This window comes from Oncorhynchus kisutch, linkage group LG13 (genome assembly GCF_002021735.2).
Source record: "Oncorhynchus kisutch isolate 150728-3 linkage group LG13, Okis_V2, whole genome shotgun sequence".
NCBI lineage: Eukaryota > Metazoa > Chordata > Actinopteri > Salmoniformes > Salmonidae > Oncorhynchus > Oncorhynchus kisutch.
This window is the reverse complement of record NC_034186.2, coordinates 76,309,835-76,335,721: the sequence shown is the minus strand read 5'-3', so window position 1 is coordinate 76,335,721 and position 25,887 is coordinate 76,309,835. Positions and strand designations below refer to the sequence as shown.

The 25,887-nt window shown below is 44.5% G+C and overlaps 1 protein-coding gene across 3 annotated transcripts; it reads right to left on the bottom strand.

The window, feature by feature from the left end:
* Positions 1-1,989: 1,989 nt before the first annotated feature.
* On the bottom strand, positions 1,990-25,845 carry LOC109901425 (pre-B-cell leukemia transcription factor-interacting protein 1-like). 3 transcript variants are annotated; one of them, XM_031787435.1, is made up of 11 exons: positions 25,697-25,845; positions 15,401-15,483; positions 15,164-15,254; positions 8,630-8,691; positions 8,088-8,526; positions 7,705-7,947; positions 7,427-7,450; positions 5,139-5,191; positions 4,908-5,024; positions 4,567-4,801; positions 1,990-3,758 (listed from the first exon to the last, which is right to left on the bottom strand). In XM_031787435.1, exons 1-11 carry the CDS (start codon positions 25,839-25,841, stop codon positions 2,134-2,136), a joined length of 3,117 nt encoding a protein of 1,038 aa, XP_031643295.1. In that variant the 5' UTR covers positions 25,842-25,845; the 3' UTR covers positions 1,990-2,133. The 3 variants fall into 3 exon arrangements, with proteins under 3 accessions (XP_031643295.1, XP_031643297.1, XP_031643298.1); XM_031787437.1 differs by lacking the exon at positions 7,427-7,450; XM_031787438.1 differs by lacking the exons at positions 8,630-8,691; positions 25,697-25,845.
* Between the last annotated feature and the right edge of the window lie 42 nt (positions 25,846-25,887).

Here is a 25,887-nt window from a genome sequence, read left to right as displayed (position 1 = left end):
ATTCCCTCTTTATCCAAAAGGATGGATGCATGGTCATCATATTACATTGTCTCCTAAGCAAGTTCATGTGCCTTCTGACATTTATAACATCCTCTATTTCATTTTAAATAGAATATATCATTCAAATGTTTTGTAAGTGTGTGGTGTTTTAGTGCACTATTTTTACAACCTGTTGAACATTGACATGAAAATAAAGACCTGCATCACCATCACGTTACACTCACTCCTCCTCAGTACTTCAGTCACTTTGTAAATCTATCCTTTAATGACTTTTAAAGACCACGTCTCACAAACAAAAATAAAGTTATTAATAAATAACAGAAATGATTGACATGAATGAAAGCTACCAACGCTACATGCCGCCAGTGAAAGGGTTAACTTGGCAGTGCACAACGCATAGTGTAATCTACAGCGGAAACACACTCCTCTTTATGAAACAGACAAGGGTTACACCACTGTTTTCGGCTAGCGATCCTGGGTGGTTTGGTTTCCTATGGGGACAGTAAGAGGTTAGGCGAGGGGTTGATTTGGGATTGGCCATTGAGAGACACGTTCTAGTCCCCTCCGACTAGCTATGTTAAGACTGCTGGATGGACCTCTGTTTCCTCAGTGCCACTAGCCTGCTAGTCTCTCTCTCTACTCCCATCAACAACTTCACAGATCCCTCTGAAATGAATGCCTGAGGTGTGTGTGTTTGTGTGTAATACATTATTCATTCATACTTTTAAACTGTTGAAATGGAAAATAGCATAAGCTTAAAGACATTAATAGATTGTGTGTGTGTGTGTGTGTGTGTGTGTGTGTGTGTGTGTGTGTGTGTGTGTGTGTGTATTTATATATCCGTTCAAAAGTTTGGGGTCACTTAGAAATGTCCTTGTTTTTGAAAGAAAAGCAATTTTTTTGTCCATTAAAATATAAAATTGATTATAAATACAGTGTAGACATTGTTAATGTTGTAAATGACTACTCTAGATGGAAGCGTATAGAGGCCAATTATCAGCAACCATCACTCCTGTGTTCCATCACTCCTGTGTTAGTTAATTCAATTTCAAAAGGCTAATTAATCATTAGAAAACCCTTTTGCAATGATGTTAGCACAGTTGAAAACTGTTGTACTGATTAAAGAAGCAATAAAACTGGCCTTCTTTAGACTACTTGAGTATTTGGAGCATCAGCATTTGTGGGTTCGATTACAGGCTCAAAATGGTCAGAAACAAAGTGCTTTCTTCTGAAACTCGTCAGTCTATTCTTCTTCTGAGAATTGAAGGCTATTCCATGCGAGAAATTGCCAAGAATCTGAAGATCTTGTATCACGCTGTGTACTACTCCCTTCAAAGAACAGCGCAAACTGGCTCTAACTAGAAATAGAAAGAGGAGTGGGAGGCCCTGATGCACAACTGAGCAAGAGGACAAGTACACTAGAGTGTCTAGTTTGACAAACAGACGCCTCACAAGTCCTCAACTGGCAGCTTCATTAAATAGTACCCGCAAAACACCAGTCAACAGTGAAGAGGCGACTCCGGGATGGTGGCCTTCTAGGCCTTCGAATTCCTCTGTCCAGTGTCTGTGTTCTTTTATTGGCCAGTCTGAGATATGGCTTTTTCTTTGCAACTCTGCCTAGAAGGCCAGAATCCCAGAGATGCCTCTTCACTGTTGACGTTGAGACTGGTGTTTTGCGGGTACTATTTAATGAAGCTGCCAGTTGAGGACTTGTGAGGCAATTGTTTCTCAAACTAGACACTAATGTTTTCTAATGATCAATTAGCCTTTTAAAATGATAAACTTGTATTAGCTAACACAACATGCCATTGTAACACAGGAGTGATGGTTGCTGATAACTGGCCTCTGTACGCCTATGTAGATATTCCACAAAAAATCAGCAGTTTCCAGCTACAATAGTAATTTACAACACTAACAATGTCTACATTGTATTTCTGATCAATTTGATTTTAAATGGACCAAAAAATGTGCTTTTCTTTCAAAAACAAGGATATAGATATATATATATATATATATATATGTGTATGTGTGTGTTGCTCCTCCTAAATTCTACCTTGCAGCACATCCATCTATTTTCCTCCTCCTTTATCTTTCCGCTCCTCCTGACATGCATTGACTCCCTTTCTCACTCCATCACACCCGTCCTCTCCCACTATCCTTCTTCCACTTCTCCCTCTCTCCTCCCCCTGGAACTGAAAACCTGTTCATTGCCTCTTCCTCGAAGTCATCAACCTCCTCCTCTACCTCCTCATCCTCCACCATATCCTCTAAGATGTCATCCACATCCTCCACAAAGTCCTTGAAGCTCATCTGGTCGTGAACGAACACTCCGTCACTGAAGAACTCCTTGGTTAGCTTACGGAGCTCCTCCCTCTTGGAGGCCTCCACCCCCACCCTCTCTGCCTTGACCAGGTAACCCAGGAGCAGGGCCTCAAACTCCGGCATGGTGACAGGGAGCAGCCCCTCTGCCTGGGCGCAGGCCTCCACTGAACTGCAGTGGGTTTGAGGGTTGGGTTTGTGCTGCAGTCGTTCTCTCTGGTAACTCCAGTAGTCAGGTTGCTCAAGGGGGGGTCTTCGGTGGGTTTGGGGAGGGCCCTTTTCTCTCCTTCTCCTCTCTTTCTCTTTCTGCCCTTCCTTAGAGTAGTGGTGGTGGTGGTGGTCCTTCTCGTACTTGTCATTCCCCCGGTCCTTTTTCCAGTTCCCACCATTTCTCTCCTCCTTCAATCCTTCCATCTTTCTATTTCCATCCGACCACTCATTTTCTCTCCTGTTGTCCTTACTCTTCCACTCTTTACTGACGTCTTTCTTTCTGTCTTTCTTTGTCCAATCTTTCTGTCCCTTCCACTCCCTTTTCTCTCCTCTCTCCTTCCATCCTTTGCCAAGGTCCTTATAGTCATCCTTGTCTTTCTTCCACTCCTTCTCCCCCTTCCACTCCCTTTTCTCTCCTCTCTCCTTCCATCCTTTGCCAAGGTCCTTATAGTCATCCTTGTCTTTCTTCCACTCCTTCTCTCCCTTCCACTCCTTCTCTCCCTTCCACTCATCCCTGCCCTCATTCCAACCTCCTTTTCTTAGATGTTTCTCCTCTTTCCCATTCTTCTCTCCATTCCACTCCTTGCTATCACTCCATCTTTCAGGGTTTTCCTTTTTCCAATCTTTCTCCACCTTCCAGTCTTTTTTCTCACTCTTCTCCTTCCATTCCATCTTGTTTCCTCTGTCCTTCCATGGTTTGCCCTCATCCCCTCTGCTAGATTTATCTTTCTTCCATTCTCCCTTCTTGTCTTCTTTCTTCTTCCACTCTTTCTCCTCTTTTCCTTCTTTCTCCTGGTCATATTTTCCACTTCTCCACTCTTTTTCAACCTTATAATCCTTCTTCCCTCCCTTATTCCAATCCGTCATCCCTCCCTTATTCCAATCCGTCTTCCCTCCCTTATTCCAATCCGTCTTCCCTCCCTTATTCCAATCCGTCTTCCCTCCCTTATTCCAATCCGTCTTCCCTCCCTTATTCCAATCCGTCTTCCCTCCCTTATTCCAATCCGTCTTCCCTCCCTTATTCCAATTCGTCTTCCCTCCCTTATTCCAATCCGTCTTCCCTCCCTTATTCCAATCCGTCTTCTCTTCCTTCAACTCTGTTTTCTCTCCCTTCCCTGGTTTCTTGACCTTCCTCTCTATTGTTCCGGCTGTGTTCTGGCTGTAATCCCCAGCTTGGCCAGAGGGGGGCGGGACAGAGGCAGAGACTGGAGGTGATGCTGCTTCTTTGGCTAAGGAAAGAATTTAAGAGAATTAGACATTTTTGTGTTTGTGTGTACATATACATGTTGTGTGTGTGTGTGTGTGTGCTAGTTCAGTCACTGTGGCTATTAGTGTCACTAGCTAGTGCTTTCCCCTTGTCCTCTTCCTCCCTCCTACACATTCCCTACTCCTCTCCCTCTCTCCTACACATTCCCTACTCCCCTCCCTCTCTCCTACACATTCCCTACTCCCCTCCCTCTCTCCTACACATTCCCTACTCCCCTCCCTCTCTCCTTCACATTCCCTACTCCCCTCCCTCTCTCCTTCACATTCCCTACTCCCCTCCCTCTCCTTCACATTCCCTACTCCCCTCCCTCTCTCCTTCACATTCCCTACTCCCCTCCCTCTCTCCTTCACATTCCCTACTCCCCTCCTTCACATTCCCTACTCCCCTCCTACACATTCCCTACTCCCCCCCCTCTCTCCTACACAGACCTGTGGGTTCAAATACTACTGGAAATCTTCCAATTACTTTTAGGGATCGCTTTAGCATGCCTGGTGTACCAGGTAGGTGGGGATCGCTTTAGCATGCCTGGTGTACCAGGTAGGTGGGGATCGCTTTAGAATGCCTGGTGTACCAGGTAGGTGGGGATCGCTTTAGCATGCCTGGTGTACCAGGTAGGTGGGGATCGCTTTAGCATGCCTGGTATACCAGGTGGGCGGGGCTTGCAGTTAAGACAATTGTATTGTGCCAGGCATTCTCAATCAAGCCCAGCTAAAGTACAGTATTGTAAATGAATTGAAATAGTATTTGAAGCCAGGTCTACTCCTAAGTACCTGTGCTGTGTTTTAGTTCAGTCACTGTGGCTCTGAGTGTCTCTAGATCCTTCTGTAAGACAGGAACAGACTCCAGCTCTCTCTTCATCCTCTCGTTCTCCTTCTGAAGGACAGGGAGCGACGTCATCTCTTTCTTCAGCCTACCGTGCTCCCTCTCCACCTCCTCCCTCTTCTTTCTCTCCTTCCCTCCATCCTCCGCCTCCTTCTGGGCTACTTTTAGCTCCTCTTTCTGTTCCTGATTTAACAAATAAAAAAAAGAGGATCCTTTGAGAATATAGGCAGCACACACACAGAGAGAGAGGGGGAGAGGAAGAGAGAGAGAGACACAGCGAGGGGCCTACCAGTAGTTGGGCTTGCAGTACAGCTATCCGTGGGTCTTCTTTAGCCAGTTTATTCAGTTGGTCTGTACTGTCAACTTCTACAGGTGGTGGAAGAGGAACCTCAGGATTCAGCCATTCCTTTGATAACACACACATTACACACACACACATTACACACACATTACACACACACACGCACAACCATTTGAATGTTGAAGTTAGAGGGGATAAGATAGAGAGAAAGAGGCTGACCTGTTTTCCCACCACCTCTGTTTCTCTCAGCTCCCTGGCATCATAGTCCCCCTCTGGAAGGACAACAGCTGTTATAACACATCACAAGACTGACACAGAATGTTACAATGCATTATATCACAGTTATAACAAGTATAATGCATCATAAAAGACAATGGAGACAACCACAGACATATCAAATAATATATTGGGGACAATACACATCACTCAAACACTAGGATGCACTATCACCATGACAACAAAACACAAGGATGGAATGCAACACAGTGCATCAGTGCATGTCAGGAGCTTCCTCATCAAAGCATTGAGAAACAACATGATGCATCAAAACACACTCAAATGGTGTCATGAGGATGGGCAGGCAACATTCACCTGCACAAAGCCCCCTCAGCATGCACACACACACACGTTATCATTATCAACGTGCACTTGTCATTTGTAATTGGCTAAGTAACCCTTCAGTTACACAGGGGAAAAAACTAAATCATTAAGCGAATATCAATTTCTAACATTCATTGAATTGTAATATTACAGTGCCTTGCGAAAGTATTCGGCCCCCTTGAGCTTTGCGACCTTTTGCCACATTTCAGGCTTCAAAAATAAGATATAAAACTGTATTTTTTTGTGAAGAATCAACAACATGTGGGACACAATCAGGAAGTGGAACGACATTTATTGGATATTTCAAACTTTTTTTAACAAATCAAAAACTGAAAAATTGGGCGTGCAAAATTATTCAGCCCCCTTAAGTTAATACTTTGTAGCGCCACCTTTTGCTGCGATTACAGCTGTAAGTCGCTTGGGGTATGTCTCTATCAGTTTTGCACATCGAGAGACTGACATTTTTTCCCATTCCTCCTTGCAAAACAGCTCGAGCTCAGTGAGGTTGGATGGAGAGCATTTGTGAACAGCAGTTTTCAGTTCTTTCCACAGATTCTCGATTGGATTCAGGTCTGGACTTTGACTTGGCCATTCTAACACCTGGATATGTTTATTTTTGAACCATTCCATTGTAGATTTTGCTTTATGTTTTGGATCATTGTCTTGTTGGAAGACAAATCTCCGTCCCAGTCTCAGGTCTTTTGCAGACTCCATCAGGTTTTCTTCCAGAATGGTCCTGTATTTGGCTCCATCCATCTTCCCATCAATTTTAACCATCTTCCCTGTCCCTGCTGAAGAAAAGCAGGCCCAAACCATGATGCTGCCACCACCATGTTTGACAGTGGGGATGGTGTGTTCAGGGTGATGAGCTGTGTTGCTTTTACGCCAAACATAACGTTTTGCATTGTTGCCAAAAAGTTCAATTTTGGTTTCATCTGACCAGAGCACCTTCTTCCACATGTTTGGTGTGTCTCCCAGGTGGCTTGTGGCAAACTTTAAACAACACTTTTTATGGATAACTTTAATGGCTTTCTTCTTGCCACTCTTCCATAAAGGCCAGATTTGTGCAATATACGACTGATTGTTGTCCTATGGACAGAGTCTCCCACCTCAGCTGTAGATCTCTGCAGTTCATCCAGAGTGATCATGGGCCTCTTGGCTGCATCTCTAATCAGTCTTCTCCTTGTATGAGCTGAAAGTTTAGAGGGACGGCCAAGTCTTGGTAGATTTGCAGTGGTCTGATACTCCTTCCATTTCAATATTATCGCTTGCACAGTGCTCCTTGGGATGTTTAAAGCTTGGGAAATCTTTTTGTATCCAAATCCGGCTTTAAACTTCTTCACAACAGTATCTCGGACCTGCCTGGTGTGTTCCTTGTTCTTCATGATGCTCTCTGCGCTTTTAACGGACCTCTGAGACTATCACAGTGCAGGTGCATTTATACGGAGACTTGATTACACACAGGTGGATTGTATTTATCGTCATTAGTCGTTTGGGTCAACATTGGATCATTCAGAGATCCTCACTGAACTTCTGGAGAGAGTTTGCTGCACTGAAAGTAAAGGGGCTGAATAATTTTGCACGCCCAATTTTTCAGTTTTTGATTTGTTAAAAAAGTTTGAAATATCTAATAAATGTCGTTCCACTTCATGATTGTGTCCCAGTTGTTGTTGATTCTTCACAAAAAAATACAGTTTTATATCTTTATGTTTGAAGCTTGAAATGTGGCAAAAGGTCGCAAAGTTCAAGGGGGCCGAATACTTTCGCAAGGCACTGTATATACAGTGTAGATCTAGAGAGAGCAGTGCATCTTGGGAAAGCATGGAGAGCACTGTCAACCAAGCATGTGAGTGTAATTGCATAACACTCCTCTTTTCATCTGGTACACACACACACACACAACCTACCACCATCCAGGTCCATGAAGACACCTGTAGACATAATACAGTCTCAGATACACCTTTATCTGCGACCACGACTTCAACCAACACACTACTGACTAGCTGTGATGTGGGGGACAAATCCCTTTAGTCTAATCATTCATCATTATGTGAAGCACATCGTGTTACCGTCAAAGAGAAGAGACAGGCACAGGTGACATACAGGTGTGTGTAAGTTGTACACAGGTCACTTAAAGGTAACAATATTGTATGTTACCATAGTAACAGAAACTGCAGACACACACCTGAGAAGATGATGGTTCCGAGGCCCAGCAGTATGACAGCTCCCAGGATGCACTTGTTGAGAGAGAAACCAGTCTCCTCTTGCTCCCTCTGCTGCGGAATCCGGAACTCATCCTCCTCCTCCTCTTCCTCCTCCCTTCCGATCCGCTCCAGAGCCGCCAGGAGAGACCCCCTCCTCCTCCTCCTCACCCCGGACACCCCTTCCTCCTCCTCCTCCCCCACCACCTCCGCTTCCAGATGGGAGTCTGGCCCAGGGAGAAAGAGAGGAGTTATAGCCACTGAACATTAACGTTAAAGGGACAGTTCACACAAACTACATTTTAAGGAGAAGTGACAGTGAAGCTAATGTTGTTACGGTGCTCCAGACAGATGCCTTGTGTCTCACCTGTCTTGGCCCTGACCTCAGACAGATCAGACTCCTCCTCTTCCTGCCCAAGGCCTTCCTCATAATGATGATGCACATCCTGTACATACCCCTCCGCTTCCTGTACAAGCCCCACCTGCTCAGTGTTGAGCAGCAAGGCAGGGGGCTCTTCAAGGTCGGGGGAGGAGCTAATGTGGGTGTAGGAGTCAGAGAACGAATCAGGGTCAGAGATGGGAGGGGCTGGGTTCCCAGGGAGGCTTCTGGATTGGCTGTGTGTATCTGAGTCAAGCCCTGTGGGGGCGAGGACTTCTAACAGAGAGCTCGGAGGAGCAACACTAGCAGAGGTGGAGTCAAGGGCAGGGGTGGAGTCAGGGGCAGGGTCAAAAGGAAGGTCATGGGTGGGACTCTCTACAACAGGGGTGTAATCCTTGGCTCTCTCTGGTTGTGTTTCCTGGGTCTCCTGGGGATGGATGTGAAACAACTGTTAGTGTCCAAGACCAGTCAGTGTTTCCTCTAGCTAGATATGATCCTAGGTGGGGTGTCAATAGAGATGGATCTCTAACCTGCTGTAGCTTCACAGAGTGAGACTCTTCAGCAGACACGGCATCCTCCCCAGGCCTACTCTCTGATAGACAGACAGACATGTTAGAGGTTAAGTAGTATAACAGTATTAGTGCCTGTAGGTTATACTATTGCAGTTGCTACCGATCGTTCACGGCAGGGGAGAGCCCCACCTGTTTTGTGTGTTATTTGGCATTAATACGTTTCACATATCAGTTTGCAAACAATGAGTTAATAAAGCTGCATACAAACATGGTCTCTTTTTAGATTTCCTGAGTAACGCAGCTCCAAAATGCAGGTGTTTTTGCCAGGCTCAGCGCTTTCTGTGGTGGTGGGGCAGCCAGCGGAAAATACAGAGCGAAGGGGTTGGAAATGTTCTCTAGTTGGGTCGTGATTGGGTCGGTGTTCTGTCACTCATGGGGACACTACGTCAACGCAAAATCTACAGGGAGATTCTGCAGCAATGAAGGTCCACAATAACACATTGGCCTCCATCATTCTTAAATGGAAGAAGTTTGGAAACACCAAGACTATTCCTAGAACTGGCCGCCCGGCCAAACTGAGCAATCGGGGAGAAAGGCCTGGTCAGGGAGGTGACCAAGAACCCTACGGTCACGTTGACAGCGCTCCATAGTTCCTCTGTGGAGATGGGAGATCCTTCCAGAAGGACAACTATCTCTGCAGCACTCCACCAATCAGGCCTTTATAGTAGAGTGGCCAGACGGAAGCCACTGCTCAGTTAAAGGCACATGACAGCCAGCTTGGAGTTTGCCAAAAGGCACCTAAAGGTCTCTCAGACCATGAGAAACAAGATTCTCTGGTCTGATGAAACCAAGATTGAACTCTTTGGCCTGAATACCAAGTGTCACGTCTGGAGGAAACCTTGCACCATCCCTACGGTGAAGCATGGTGGTGGCAGCATCATGCTGTGGTGATGTTTTTCAGCGGCAGGGACTGGGAAACTAGTCAGGCTCGAGGGAAAGATGAACGGGGCAAAGTACAGAGAGAACCTTGATGACAACCTGCTGTAGACCTGCTCATCTTCCAACAGGACAACGACCCTAAGCACACAGCCCGGACAACACAGGAGTGGCTTCAGGACAACTCTCTGAATGTCCTTGAGTGGCCCAGGTAGAGCCTGGACTTGAAACATCTCTGGAGAGACCTGAAGATAGTTGAGCAGCGACACTCCACATCCAACCTGACAGAGCTTGAGAGGATCTGCAGAGAAGAATGGGAGAAACTCCCCAAATTAGTGTCATACCCAAGAAGACTCGAGGCTGTAATCGCTGCCAAATGTGCTTCAACAAAGTACTGAGTAAAGGATCTGAATACTTGTGTAAATGTGACACATACATTTGCTAAAATAAAATAAAAAGTTTTTGATTTGTCATGATGGGGTATTGTGTGTAGATTGGGGGAGCCCGTAGGGCGGCGCACAATTGGCCCTGCGTTGTCAGGGTTTGGCCGGGGTAGGCCGTTATTGTAAATAAGAATTTGTTCTTAACTGATTTTCCTAGTTAAATAAAAGGTTCAATAAAAAAAATGTACAATTTAAAAAAACATTATTTAAAAAAAAAATAAGGCTGTAATGTAACAAAATGTGGAAAAAGTCAATGGGTCTGAATACTTTCCGAATGCCCGGTCTACCGTAGCTTTGATTGGACTGATCATGTCAACATGATACTTTCAAAATCTTAGCTAGCAAACAGTCATCATGAGTCAGGTCGACAATGTACTGGCAAATCATTTTCAATAATTGTCATACGAAGAGAAATTATACAAAATGTATCATTGCTCATCGGCCAAACATTACACAACAAGTTGAAAATCGCAAATTCAACAATGAGTGGTTTGGAAGGAATCAGTGGCTAACTGCAAGCATTGCAAAGCAATCACTAGCCTGCTATTCAGTGGAAAGGGTGTGTGGTCCAAGTCTGGGTTTAAGGGTCTCTTTTCCAAGCTTCAAAGGATAAACTCACTCAAGTCAGATTTCCAAGTTCCCGAAAACTGCCACGTTGTTTTGAACACAGCAGATTTCGGAACTGGGAAATCTCAGACTTGAGTGAGTTCAAGACAAATGGGAACTCTGGAAGAAATAAAAAAGATCCGACTGGGAAAATATGTTTTGAATGGTCATCCAACTCTGAATTCTAATTCGGGAACTCAAGCCTCTTTCTAGAGCTCCGTCCTGAAGATCATGACCTTGTCCCGTCCCGTCCATTCCCCGTCCCCCTCCAGAGTTCCCAGTTGTCTTGAAAGCACCATAAATCCAGCGAATGCCAGGCTTTGATGACTAAATTTGCCCCCAAGATGGACCGCTGCACCACCTTCCTGTTCAAGTGAGCACAACAAGGGGAGTCCAAACATGTCTTGTATGCTGCTGCATAAATTATGTAATATGCCAGGGAGATACAGTAAGCTATTAGTAGCTCCTGTGCCTCACCCTAATAGTTACTCACCCTAATGGTAACTTTCCCCCTCATAATTTAGCCTACTGTTCTGACTTGTAGCCTATAGCCTGTTTTAGAGATGTCATTAATGTCTTAATCAAAATTACAGATTGATTCTTATCCACTCATCGTTCCCTTATTGCACAGGTTTGTACATCTTAATTATCAGTAGAAACCACATTTGTTTAAACAAGTCAGACATATCAGCTATGTTTTTTGAAAGGCAGTAAATGAGGCTGAATGAACTGTGTTGCTGCCAGACAAGGCTCCGCTGATAGCCAGGTGTAGCAGTGGTAAGGATTCACTCCAATGTGCTGAAAATAATGCTTTATGTCGGCCCTAACAGTTTGTGGGCACCGTTTGTCACCGTTATAGTGCAATTCATGTATTGTTTAGTGTTGTTTAGTGGCTTTATTGGCCTAAATCAAACATTTTCGGAGTTTTTCCCCACCAAGATGTACATGCTAAAATCACCACTGTTGCAATATGTGTTGTGTACCTGTAGGCTCTCATGTATTGGGACAGTGAATTTTTTGTCGTTGTTTTGGCTCTGAACTCCGGCACTTTGGATTTGAAATGATACGGTGACTGAGGTTAAAGTACAGACTCAACTTTACTGAGGGTATATTCATCCATACCATTGAGAAATTACAGAACTTTTTGTACATAGTCCTCACATTTTAGGGGACCAAAAGTACTGGGACAAATTCATTTATGTTATGTGTATTAAATTAGTCTAAAGTTTAGTATTTGGTACCATATTCCTAGCACACAATGATTGCAGTAAGCGTGTTACTCTACAAACTTGTTGGATGCATTTGCAGTTTGTTCTGGTTGTGTTTCATATTATGTTGTGCCCAATGGAAATGAATGGTCAATAATGTAGTGTCATTTTGTAGTCACTTGTATTATCAATAAACACTTCTAAACACTTCTACATTAATGTGGATGCTACCATGATTATGGATAGTCCTGAATGAATCGTGAATAAGGATGAGTCAGAAAGTTAGACGCACAAATATCATACCCCCAAGACATGCTAATCTCTCACCATTACAATAACAGGAGAGGTTAGCATTTTATATCATACCCCCAAGACATGCTAATCTCTCACCATTACAATAACAGGAGAGGTTAGCATTTTATATCATACCCCCAAGACATGCTAATCTCTCACCATTACAATAACAGGAGAGGTTAGAATTTTATATCATACCCCCAAGACATGCTAATCTCTCACCATTACAATAACAGGAGAGGTTAGAATTTTATATCATACCCCCAAGACATGCTAATCTCTCACCATTATAATAACAGGAGAGGTTAGAATTTTATATCATACCCCCAGAGCATGCGCAGACCAGCTGGCTGGTGTGTTTATGGACATATTCAATCAATCCTTATCCCAGTCTGCTGTTCCCACATGCTTCAAGAGGGCCACCATTGTTCCTGTTCCCAAGAAAGCTAAGGTAATTGAGTAGCACTCACTTCCGTCATCGTGAAGTGCTTTGAGAGACTAGTCAAGGACCACACCACCTCCACCCTACCTGACACCCTAGACCCACTCCAATTTGCTTACCGCCCAAATAGGTCCACAGACGATGCAATCGCCATCACACTGCACACTGCCCTATCCCATCTGGAGGAATACCTATGTAAGAATGCTGTTCATCGACTACAGCTCAGCATTTAACACCACAGAACCCTCCAAACTCGTCATTAAGCTCGAGACCATGGGTCTCGACCCCACCCTGTGCAACTGGGTCCTGGACTTCCTGACGGGCCGCCCCCAGGTGGTGAGGGTAGGTAACAACATCTCCACCCCTCTGATCCTCAACATTGGGAGCCCACAAGGGTGCGTTCACATCCCTCTCCTGTACTGCCTGTTCACTCATGACTGCGTGGCCATGCACGCCTCCAACTCAATCATCAAGTTTGCAGATGACACTACAGTGGTAGGCTTGATTACCAACAACGACAACAACAGGGAGGAGGTGAGGGCCCTCGGAGTGTGGTGTCAGGAAAATAACCTCACACTCAACGTCAACAAAACAAAAGGAGATGATCGTGGACTTCAGGAAACAGCAGAGGGAGCAGCCCCCTATCCACATCGACGGGACAGTAGTGGAGAAGGTGGGAAGTTAAGTTCCTCAGCGTACACATCACGGACAAACTGAAATGGTCCACCCACACAGACAGTATGGTGAAGAAGGCGCAGCAGCGTCTCTTCAACCTCAGGAGGCTGAAGAAATTTGGCTTGTCACCAAAAACACACAAACTTCTACAGACGCACAATTGAGAGCATCCTGTCGGGCTGTATCACCGCATGGTACGGCAACTGCTCCGCCCACAACCGTAAGGCTCTCCAGAGGGTGGTGAGGTCTGCTCCGCCCACAACCGTAAGGCTCTCCAGAGGGTGGTGAGGTCTGCTCCGCCCACAACCGTAAGGCTCTCCAGAGGGTGGTGAGGTCTGCTCCGCCCACAACCGTAAGGCTCTCCAGAGGGTGGTGAGGTCTGCTCCGCCCACAACCGTAAGGCTCTCCAGAGGGTGGTGAGGTCTGCTCCGCCCACAACCGTAAGGCTCTCCAGAGGGTGGTGAGGTCTGCTCCGCCCACAACCGTAAGGCTCTCCAGAGGGTGGTGAGGTCTGCTCCGCCCACAACCGTAAGGCTCTCCAGAGGGTGGTGAGGTCTGCTCCGCCCACAACCGTAAGGCTCTCCAGAGGGTGGTGAGGTCTGCTCCGCCCACAACCGTAAGGCTCTCCAGAGGGTGGTGAGGTCTGCTCCGCCCACAACCGTAAGGCTCTCCAGAGGGTGGTGAGGTCTGCTCCACCCACAACCGTAAGGCTCTCCAGAGGGTGGTGAGGTCTGCACAACGCATCACCGGGGGCAAACTACCTGCCCTCCAGGACACCTACACCACCCAATGTCACAGGAAGGCCATAAAGATCATCAAGGACAACAACCATCCGAGCCACTGCCTGTTCACCCCGCTATCATCCAGAAGGCGAGGTCAATACATGTACATCAAAGCAGGGACCGAGAGACTGAAAAACAGCTTCTATCTCAAGGCCATCAGACTGTTAAACAGTCACCACTAACATTGAGTGGCTGCTGCCAACACACTGACTCAACTCCAGCCACTTTAATAATGGAAAAATGGATGTAATAAATATATCACTAGTCACTTTAAACAATGCCACTTTATATAATGTTCACATACCCTACATTACTCATCTCATATGTATGTATTGTACTCTATACCATCTACTGCATCTTGCCTATGCCGTTCTGCCATCGCTCATCCATATATTTATATGTACATATTCTTATTCATTCCTTTACACTTGTGTGTATAAGGTAGTTGTTGCGAAATTGTTAGGTTAGATTACCCTTTACATATTATTGCATGGTTGGAACTAGAAACACAAGCATGTTCTACACTCGCATTAACATCTGCTAACCATGTGTACGTGACAAATACATTTTGATTTGAGAAGTGAATTTGTTCCCTATACTAGGGGTACAACAAGTGCTGTTAATTCTACACAGTTCACCCAATATGGATGAAAATACCCTCAAAGCAAAGCTTGAGTCTGCACTTTAACCTCATTTCAAATCCAAAGTGCTGGAGTACAGAGCCAAAACATGTCCAATACTTTTGGTGCTCACTGTATGACTGGGTGTACCTGTAGGTTTCTCTGCAGCAGTATGACTGGGTGTACCTGTAGGTTTCTCTGCAGCAGTATGACTGGGTGTACCTGTAGGTTTCTCTGCAGCAGTATGACTGGGTGTACCTGTAGGTTTCTCCGCAGCAGTATGACTGGGTGTACCTGTAGGTTTCTCCGCAGCAGTATGACTGGGTGTACCTGTAGGTTTCTCCGCAGCAGTATGACTGGGTGTACCTGTAGGTTTCTCCGCAGCAGTATGACTGGGTGTACCTGTAGGTTTCTCCGCAGCAGTATGACTGGGTGTACCTGTAGGTTTCTCCGCAGCAGTATGACTGGGTGTACCTGTAGGTTTCTCCGCAGCAGTATGACTGGGCGTACCTGTAGGTTTCTCTGCAGCAGTATGACTGGGCGTACCTGTAGGTTTCTCTGCAGCAGTATGACTGGGTGTATCTTCATGGTGTTCTGTTCCTTCCGCTACAGGACTCAGTGTCTCAGCAACAGTCTCCTGAGACACACACATTATTTAATTGACCCATATGGTGACACATTAATCTCATTTGAAAAACAAAATGTTCAAAACTCAAACTTTTGTAAACTCTGCAGTTCGCACACACACCCACACACACACACTAAAGTGTAAAGAGAGCGTACCTCAGCTGTGAGGACAGTCCAGCTACTGCTGTTGGCAGCACCACTGTTGTCAGACATTGCCCCCTCGTGGCTCTGACCAGCACCTGCAAGTCAAACACAGTACTTCAGCACAGGCTATAGATAGGCCTACAGTAGGCCAGCAATATTGAAATCCTGGCCTCAAGGTCCACAGTTTAATGGTTTTCATTCTTTCCTTCAACTGATTTAAACCTGGGAAACCAAGTGTGTGCCTGTCATGGGCGATTACATTAGATTGATAGAGTAAGGGCCAGAGGGAGAGGAGAAAGGCAGCAGTACTGCAGAGAGGCCCCCAGGGCCTGAATAGTGTTGTTATAGACTTTATGTACAGATACTAAAAAGACTGTAAAAACACCAGGAAATCAGCTCCAAGAGATTTTAATTCAATAAGTCTGTTGTAAGGATTCCCATGCATAACAGAGAGACATGTGGTTGTACACAAAGGTAAGCAAGGTTTGAAATGATTATTTTAGTCAAACATAGTGGCAAGACAAAGTATGTGAACCCTTTGGAATTACCTGGATTTCTGCACAAATTGGTCATAACATTTGATCTGATCTTCATCTGTCACAACAAGACACAAACAGTGTGCTTAAACTAATAACACAAATTATTGTATTGTTCTTGTCTATATTGAATACATCATTTAAACATTCACAGTGTAGGTTTGAAAAGTATGTGAACCCCTAGGCTAATGACTTCTCCAGCTAATTGGAGTCAGGACTCAGCTGACCTGGAGTCCAGTCAATGAGACGAGATTGGAGATGTTGGTTAGAGCTGCCTTGCCCTATAAAAAAAACCTCACAAAATTTGAGTTTGCTATTCACAAGAAGCATTGCCTGAAGTGAACCATGCATCGAACAAATGAGATCTCAGAAGACCCAAGATTAAGAATTGTTGACTTGCATAAATCTGGAAAGGGTTACAACAATATCTCTAAAAGCTTTGATGTAAATGGAGAAAGTTCAGCAAAGATGACTGCTAGAGCACAGCGCAGAATGCTCAATGGGGGTTAAGAAGAATCCTAGAGTGTCAGCTAAAAACATACAGAAATCTCTGGAACATGCTAACATCTGTTGACGAATCTACGATGCATAAAAGAAGAATGGTGTTCATGGGAGAACACCACGAAAGACGCCACTGCTGTCCCCCCAAAAAATTGCTGCACATCGGAAGTTCGCAAAAGGGCAGCTGGATGTTCCACAGAGCTACTGGCAAAATATTCTGTGGACAGATGAAACTACAGTTGAGTTGTTTGGAAGGAAGGAACACACAACACTATGTGTGGAGAAAAAAGGCACAGCACACAAACATCAAAACATCCTCCCAACTATAAAGAATGGTTTTGTAAAGAGGGATGGTCCAGAATTCCTCATGACTGTTGTGCAGGAGTGCAGGTCTGATATTGCTGCCAAAAGGAGGGTCAACCAGTTATTAAATCCAAGGGTTCACATACTTTTTCCACGGTGTGTTCAATAAAGACATGAAAATGTTATTAGTTTAAGAAGACTTTGTCTATTGTTGTGACCTAGATGAAGATCAGATCAAATTTTATGACCAATTTATGCCGAAATCCAGGTATTTCCAAAGGGATCAGATACAGTGGCAAGATAAAGTATCTGTTTGGGCTTCTTGTTCCGCCCCCCCGACCATCCGCTCAGAGTCAGTATGATACAGTACAGTTCACTGTTCCACTTCTCATTCTGTTACTGAAGGCCTTACAGCATCAGTATGCTACAGTACTGTCCTCATTCTGCTACCGAAGGCCCAACAGCATCAGTATGCTACAGTACTGTCCTCATTCTGCTACTGACGGCCCTACGGCATCAGTATGCTACAGTACTGTCCTCATTCTGCTACTGAAGGCCCTACGGCATCAGTATGCTACAGTACTGTCCTCATTCTGCTACTGAAGGCCCTACGGCATCAGTATGCTACAGTACTGTCCTCATTCTGCTACTGACGGCCCTACAGCATCAGTATGCTATAGTACTGTCCTCATTCTGCTACTGAAGGCCCTACGGCATCAGTATGCTATAGTACTGTTCTACTCCTCATTCTGCTACCGAAGGCCCTACGGCATCAGTATGCTACAGTACTGTCCTCATTCTGCTACTGAAGGCCCTACAGCATCAGTATGCTACAGTACTGTTCCACTCCTCATTCTGCTGCTTAAACTCCTCATTTACATCCTCTGTTTTTACATGCACAGGAAGTGTGTGTGTGTACATGAAGTGCACACTCCTGTGAGTGTATTTAGTCCTTCATTAGTAGTATAGTGTGTGTTGCTAGCATTGTGGCTACCCTGGCTTCTGACTGGCTGACGCATGCGTTGGCAGAAACAGGGGTTACTATGGCTCGGGCCATTGTAGAATTAGAATTAGTAGAACAGACATTCTCAAAGAAGCAGTGGATTGGCCTACACCTGGAGCCACACTAGGTACAGGAAGGCCAGGTATTATTATAATATATTTTTTTAAATGTTCGATTAATTGATGCCAACCACAATCTCTTTTATTGTGCCTTTCTCAAAGTTCTACTACACATGCACAAAATGGCAAATTCTATTGTCATTCGGTGGATGGTGGATTTTAGAGAACTAGTCCATTCTAGTCATTGTGACTCTATGTCTGGCCAGGCAGTGCAGGAGGCACCTCCACTCTGGCTGAAATTACTGGGGCAGAAACCAACTGAATGAAAATACTGGACAGGGTTCTAAAACGACGCAATAAACTGCATACATGCATTAGCACTTTTATTGAAATTAGGGGGAAAAAGTGTCCTGTCTACTTTTAAAAGTATGTTCTTCTATTAAATTGGACTTTCTGGGCTACTTCCAATACGGGTTATTATTGTCATTGTGTCTGACACCATCTTCAATCATGCCACTTCTGTCAGATCACAGCATGACACACTTTAGTCCCCCATGTCTCTTCTCTGTCCCATAGTCATTTAGGTCTTCTAATCAGGCTCTTCCCATGAGAGGCCTGTTGAACGTCGCCTCGGGCCAACGAGCATTGTGGAGCATATCGCGGAATGACTTAAATATAGATATTAGCCTAGCTAAATATAGAGCCAATGAGATAGACTCCAAGACAGAAAGAGTGAACAGTGCCCTGGTGAATCAATCAAACATGCACACGCATTCTGAAGGAGCGCCACTGTCTTAACTGTGGAGCATTTAAAGAGGCAGTGGTGACCCGTCATTCAGGGCAGAGCTAAAAAATATACAAATAACACATGTATATATTTTTTTGCGTGTTATTTTGGCATTAATGTGAGTTTACAAACAATCATTGAGTTAATAAAGCCGCATACAGTCTCTTTTTTGCTTTCTTAAGGCAGCTCCGAAATGCAGGTGTCTCATGGGGACACTAAGTCACCGCAAAATCTACAGGTAGAGCTTGAAAATTCAAGTCCCTTGGGTGCCCATCCAAGAAGGCTCAAGGTCTTTGTCGTCAAATCACATATCTACCGTAGCTTTGATTGGACTGATCATGTCAACATTTCAAAGTCCTAGCTAGCAGTCAAAATCATGAACCAAGTCAACAATCTACTGGCAAATCCTTTCAATACTTGTCATATGAAGAGAAATTATACATAAAATGTATCGTTGCTCATCGGAAATTGGACATAAACATTACACAAGAAGTTGGAAATTTCAAATTCAACAATGAGTGGTTTGGAAGGAATCAGTGGCTAACTGCAAACATTGCAAAGCAATCACTATCCTGCTATTCAGTGGAGGGGGTGTGTAGTCCAAGTCTGGGTTTAAGGGTCTCTTTTCCAAGCTTAAAGGATAAACATTCAACACCATGGGCCATAAAAGGGTGAATACATTAGCCATGCGGTCAACCCAGACTTCTACAGTTTGAGTTTATTTTTACAGGGAGTGTGCACATTTATCAACGTTTCAGTAAAAGTGCCGGTTTTAGCCAGCCGGCTAATTTTCAACCGCAGTCCCTGGGCAGGTTATTAAAAACAATTTGAATACAGCATTCAAAACAACTGGAAACCCGGAACTGGGAAATCTCCGACCTCAGTGAGTTCCAGACAACTGGGAACACGTTAAAAAAAAAGAGCTCGGACTGGGAAAATACGTTTTGAACGGTCATCCAACTCTAAATAACAAGTCGGTACTTGGGCCTCTTTCTAGAGCGCACCTTGTCCCCCCCCCCCCCCCCCCCGAGTTCCCAGTTGTCTTGAAAGCACTATAAATCCAGAGAATGCCAGACTTTGATGCCAAAGTTTGATGCCAGAAATTGCCCACGAAGGACCGCTGCATCACCTTCCTGTTCAAGTGAGCACAACACAACAAGGTGAGTCCAACAATGTATTGTATGCTGCTGCATAAATGTAATATTCCAGGGGGATATGTAGAATATAGCTAAGATGTTTTGTAGTGTAGTAAACTGACTCACCCTAATAATTTGGTCCCTTTCCCCCTCATAATAAAAAAAAATCACTGGTTAGTGAGGAAGATATGAGCCTCCAGCTTCAGGGATTTAAAAATACAAATAAAATTGCAGTTCTTTCCAGTCATTGGCAGCAGAGAAACACTTGGAAGTTTGTGAAAATGTGAATTGGATGTAGGAGAATATAAACACAATAGGATATGGTAGAAGAAAATACAAAGAAAAAACAACAGGTCTTCTACCACCATCTTTGAAATGGAAGAAAAAGGTCACAGTGGTAGCTATCACTGGTTGTAATTCTGATAGTGTCCACAAGATGGCAGCAGTGAATGTGCAATGTTTAAGATGGATAACTTGAAGTATGAGTGAACTACAAGACTTTTAGTGTGAAGTCCCCAGGTATATTTGGGCAAATCATGAAGGAGACATTCGCATTCATATGACATTTTTCTGCAAGGATATCGTCAAATCTGTATACTTGGACTTGATTTAGCTTTCCAAGTATTAGTAGCCATATTATTTATACATTCAACAAAACAACCTACAATATCCTTTTAATTTTTGTCCAAAATGATGTCGTACAAGGTTAGTAGCTACATTTTACAACATATACATGGTTCCCGGATACTCCCGTAAAGCCCAGCTCACTGGCTATCTAGCTAGCTTTGTTTGACCCCGATTGGTGCTTATTTGACAAGATATAGTAGCTCAAGTGATGACCGCCCGCGACATCGGCGTGCCATTAAGGCATCGCACTCGGACCAAATATGGTGTACTACACCCGTAACGATATAGTGAAGTCTTGTTACCTTCTAGGATCTCTGAGGAATACATATGAACATGATTTGACTTGTTAAAACAACGTTTAGGGTGAGATTTTCACAGATTCCTTACTTTGCAAATATAACGAGTGGAAATACAAAATTGATCGTGCATGCCATATGGACCTTTTTAGGATATGACAAAGGATTTTATCTAACAAAACGACACCTCATGTTATCTCTGGGACCCTTCGGATGATAAATCAGAGCAAGATTTCAGAATGAAGTTCACATTTCACCTTCAGAGGTGAATTTTTCAAACCTATCGTGGTGAAAAAAGTGTTATATTGTTAGGAGCTCTCCTCAAACAATAGCATGACATTTTTTTGCATTAATAGTCACTGTAAATTGGACAGTGCAGTTATATTAACAAGAATTTAAGCTTTCAGCCGATATTAGACACTTATTCTGTATACTTCTGGCCCATCTTTGTACACTGTTAACTAACATCTCCTTCCGTGGCCTCCAACTGCTCTTAAATGCAAGTAAAACTAAATGCATGCTTTTCAACCGATCGCTGCCCACACCTGCACGCCTGTCCAGCATCACTACTCTGGACGGTCCTGAATTGGTATTTGTAGTTGTCCACATATTCTGGTTAGACTGTAAACTCTCCTTCCAGACTCACACTAAGCATCTCCAATCCAAAATGATATCTAGAATCCGCTTCCTATTTTGCAAAAAAGCATCTTTCACTCATGCTGCCAAACATATCCTCGTAAAACTGACCATCCTACCAATCCTTGACTTCAGCGAAGTCATTTACAAAATAGCCTCCAACACTCAGCAAATTGGATGCAGTCCATCACAGTGCCATCCGTTTTGTCATCAAAGCCCCAGCTGCTTCAGGCAGAAATTTGCATCCTGTAGCTCTAACGCCAAAAGGTTCTGGGACACTGTAAAGTCCATGGAGAACAAGAGCACCTCCTCCCAGCTGCCCACTGCACTGAGGCTAGGTAACACGGTCACCACCGATAAATCCATGATTATCGAAAACTTCAACAAGCATTTCTCAACGGCTGGCCATGCCTTCCTCCTGGCTACTCCAACCTCGGCCAGCCTCCAACCCCCCCCGCAGCTACACGCCCAAGCCTCTCCAGGTTCTCCTTTACCCAAATCCAGATAGCAGATGTTCTGAAAGAGCTGCAAAACCCGTACAAATCAGCTGGGCTTGACAATCTGGACCCTCTATTTCTGAAACTAACCGCCACCATTGTCGCAACCCCTATTACCAGCCTGTTCAACCTCTCTTTCATATCGTCTGAGATCCCCAAGGATTGGAAAGCTGCCGCAGTCATCCCCCTCTTCAAAGGGGGAGACACCCTGGACCCAAACTGTTACAGACCTATATCCATCCTGCCCTGCCTATCTAAGGTCTTCGAAAGCCAAGTCAACAAACAGGTCTCTGACCATCTCGAATCCCACCGTACCTTCTCCGCTGTGCAATCTGGTTTCCGAGCCGGTCAAGGGTGCACCTCAGCCACGCTCAAGGTACTAAACGATATCATAACCACCATCGATAAAAGACTGTGCAGCCGTCTTCATCGACCTTGCCAAGGCTTTCGACTCTGTCAATCACCATAATCTTATCGGCAGACTCAGTAGCCTCGGTTTTTCTAATGACTGCCCTGCCTGGTTCACCAACTACTTTGCAGACAGAGTTCAGTGTGTCAAATCGGAGGGCATGTTGTCCGGTCCTCTGGCAGTCTCCATGGGGGTGCCACAGGGTTCAATTCTCGGGCCGACTCTTTTCTCTGTATATATCAATGATGTTGCTCTTGCTGCGGGCAATTCCTTGAGCCACCTCTACGCAGACGACACCATTCTGTATACTTCCGGCCCTTCCTTGGACACTGTGCTATCTAACCTCCAAACGAGTTTCAACGCCATACAACACTCCTTCCATGGCCTCCAACTGCTCTTAAACGCTAGTAAAACCAAATGCATACTTTTCAACCATTCACTGCCTGCACCCACACGCCCGACTAGCATCACCACCCTGGATGGTTCCGACCTAGAATATGTGGACATCTGTAAGTACCTAGGTGTCTGGCTAGACTGTAAACTCTCCTTCCAGACTCATATCAAACATCTCCAATCTAAAATCAAATCTAGAGTTGGCTTTCTATTCCGCAACAAAGCCTCCTTCACTCACACCGCCAAACTTACCCTAGTAAAACTGACTATCCTACCGATCCTAGACTTTGGCGATGTCATCGACAAAATAGCTTCCAATACTCTACTCAGCAAACTGGATGCAGTTTATCACAGTGCCATCCGTTTTGTTACTAAAGCACCTTATACCACCCACCACTGCGACCTGTATGCTCTAGTCGGCTGGCCCTCGCTCCATATTCGTCGCCAGACCCACTGGCTCCAGGTCATCTACAAGTCCATGCTAGGTAAAGCTCCGCCTTATCTCAGTTCACTGGTCACGATGGCAACACCCACCCGTAGCACGCGCTCCAGCAGGTGTATCTCACTGATCATCCCTAAAGCCAACACCTCATTTGGCCGCCTTTCGTTCCAGTTCTCTGCTGCCTGTGACTGGAACGAATTGCACAAATCGCTGAAGTTGGAGACTTTTATCTCCCTCACCAACTTCAAACATCTGCTATCTGAGCAGCTAACCGATCGCTGCAGCTGTACATAGTCTATCGGTAAATAGGCCACCCAATTTACCTACCTCATCCCCATACTGTTTATATTTATTTATTTTCTGCTCTTTTGCACACCAATATCTCTACCTGTACATGACCATCTGATCATTTATCACTCCAGTGTTAATCTGCAAAATTGTAATTATTCGCCTACCTCCTCATGCCTGTTGCACACAATGTATATAGACTTTTTTTTCAACTGTGTTATTGACTTGTTAATTGTTTACTCCATGTGTAACTCTGTGTTGTCTGTTCACACTGCTATGCTTTAGCTTGGCCAGGTCGCAGTTGTAAATGATAACTTAGCCTACCTGGTTTAATAAAGGTGAAATAAAAAATAAAAATACTACCCACCACTGCGACCTGTACGCTCTCGTTGGCAGGCCCTCGCTTCATATTCGTCGTCAAACCCACTGGCTCAATGTCATCTATTAGTCTGCTAGGTGAAGCCCCATCTTATCTCAGCTCACTGGTCACCATAGCAGCACCCACCCGTAGCCCCCGCACCATCAGTTATATTTCACCAACCAATTCCTCCTTTCGCCGCCTTTCCTTCCAGTTCTCTGCTGCCAAAGACTGGAATGAACTGCATTTTTTTTTCAACACTGAAGCTGGAAACTCATATCTCCCTCACTAACTTTAAGCACCAGCTGTCAGAGCAGCTCACAGATCACTGCACCAGTACATAGCCCATCTGTAAATAGCCCATCCAACTACCTCAACCCCATACTGTTATTTTATTTATTTCTCTCCTTTGCACCCCAGTATCTCTACTTGCACATTCATCTTCTGCACATCTATCACTCCAGTGTTTAATTGCTATATTGTAATTATTTCACCACTATGGCCTATTTATTGCCTTACCTCCCTTATCCTACCTCATTTGCACACACTGTATATAGACTTTTTCTATTGTATTAGTAACTGTATGTTTGTTTATTCCATGTGTAACTCTGTGTTGTTGTTTGTGTTTCACTGCTATGCTTTATCTTGGCCAGGTCGCAGTTGTAAATGAGAACTTGTTCTCAACTAGCCTACCTGGTTAAATAAGGGTAAAATATGTACAGACATTTGTTTTTTCTCTAAAATCTGCGTTCTTGACATAACCCGCTGCATGATTTACAACTGTCCCATTGACGGGGCACTGATCCTTAAGCAAGTCAGCCAAATCAGCTATGTTTTCATAAAATACAGTAAATGAGGCTGAATTAACTGTCGCTGCCAGACGAGACTCCGCTGATAGCCAGGTGTAGTGTAACGGATGTGAAACGGTTAGCGGTGGTGCGCGCTATATAGCGTTTCAATTTGTGACATCACTTGCTCTGAGACCTAGTAGTCTTTTGTGGAGCGATGGGTAACGATGCTTCGTGGGTGACTGTTGTTGATGTGTGCAGAGGATCCCTGGGTCGCGCCCGGGTATGGGCGAGGAGACGGTCTAAAGTTATACTGTTATATACTCCTAAACTTAACCTAATTCACTTAACCTGCTATTTTCATTCGCCCAACCTGCTGCATAAATTATCTGAAACCTGCTACGAAAAGTCAATTTGAACTAAAACTATCCCTTCTAGACAAAACCTCTGAAGTGGTGTATTAATTTGGCAGCCATGGAGCTCTCGACAGAGTAGCAAACTTCTGAGACGCACACTCTTGACCCATCAACTTCCCAAATTAACAAACGCTTCGGCGCCAGTGGTAGCACACTTGGCCTATACAGGCGTCCACTGCAAACTGCACTTTTGCCTCTTTATATTTGCTTAAATAGGCATGGGTAATAGAGGATGTGCTTTGAAACGAGTTTCTCTCATTCTCTTTCATCTTTAATTACATTTATTTTTGAGTTGTCACATGCTTCTTCCGTCTGTGTGCCAACAGCCTATTATATATATTTATCTGTGTCTCAGGGAAAGAAAATTACCAAAAATGGTCACAACGCTACACTGCTGGCCTTGTTTAAACATTTCCAGCCTAACATCGACTAGATAAGTGTTCAACCTAAGCCTGGCAATGAATCATCGCTCCCTGACACCTAATTTGCATGTTACCCATCTCAGTGTCGACAAAGAAGGTGTGTACTCTAAAATGTCAACTGTCACACGGCATCTCCACTGATGAACCATTTAGAAAAATAAAACATCATAATCGAGTGAAACATTGTGACCATCGGTGGTAACACAATATAGAACTAAATAATACTGAAACTTTACTACATCCGTTATAAAACATGTACTATTCAATTGAAAATAAAACCCGTTTTCTGCCAACCTACTATGAAAAACTTGAATCCCTTCCACCGAAAAATCCAGATAGTTACTTTAACCTCTGTCGAGAACCAGGAAACAGTAACATCTAACGTAACATTACATTTTCTACTGCACTTACCTCTGAACGCGTTGGTTCCCTTATAAATGGAAATTGTGTGTAAATCCCTTTCTGCCAAATTAATTGAATGCACCCAACGTCGGAACTTGGAAGAGTCTTTGACACTTGCGTGAGCCACGCTCTCTTGTCCAAACGGGAAGGGCATTCTCTGACGTCCCACCCCTCCTTTCCCATCTCGCCAATGATAATCG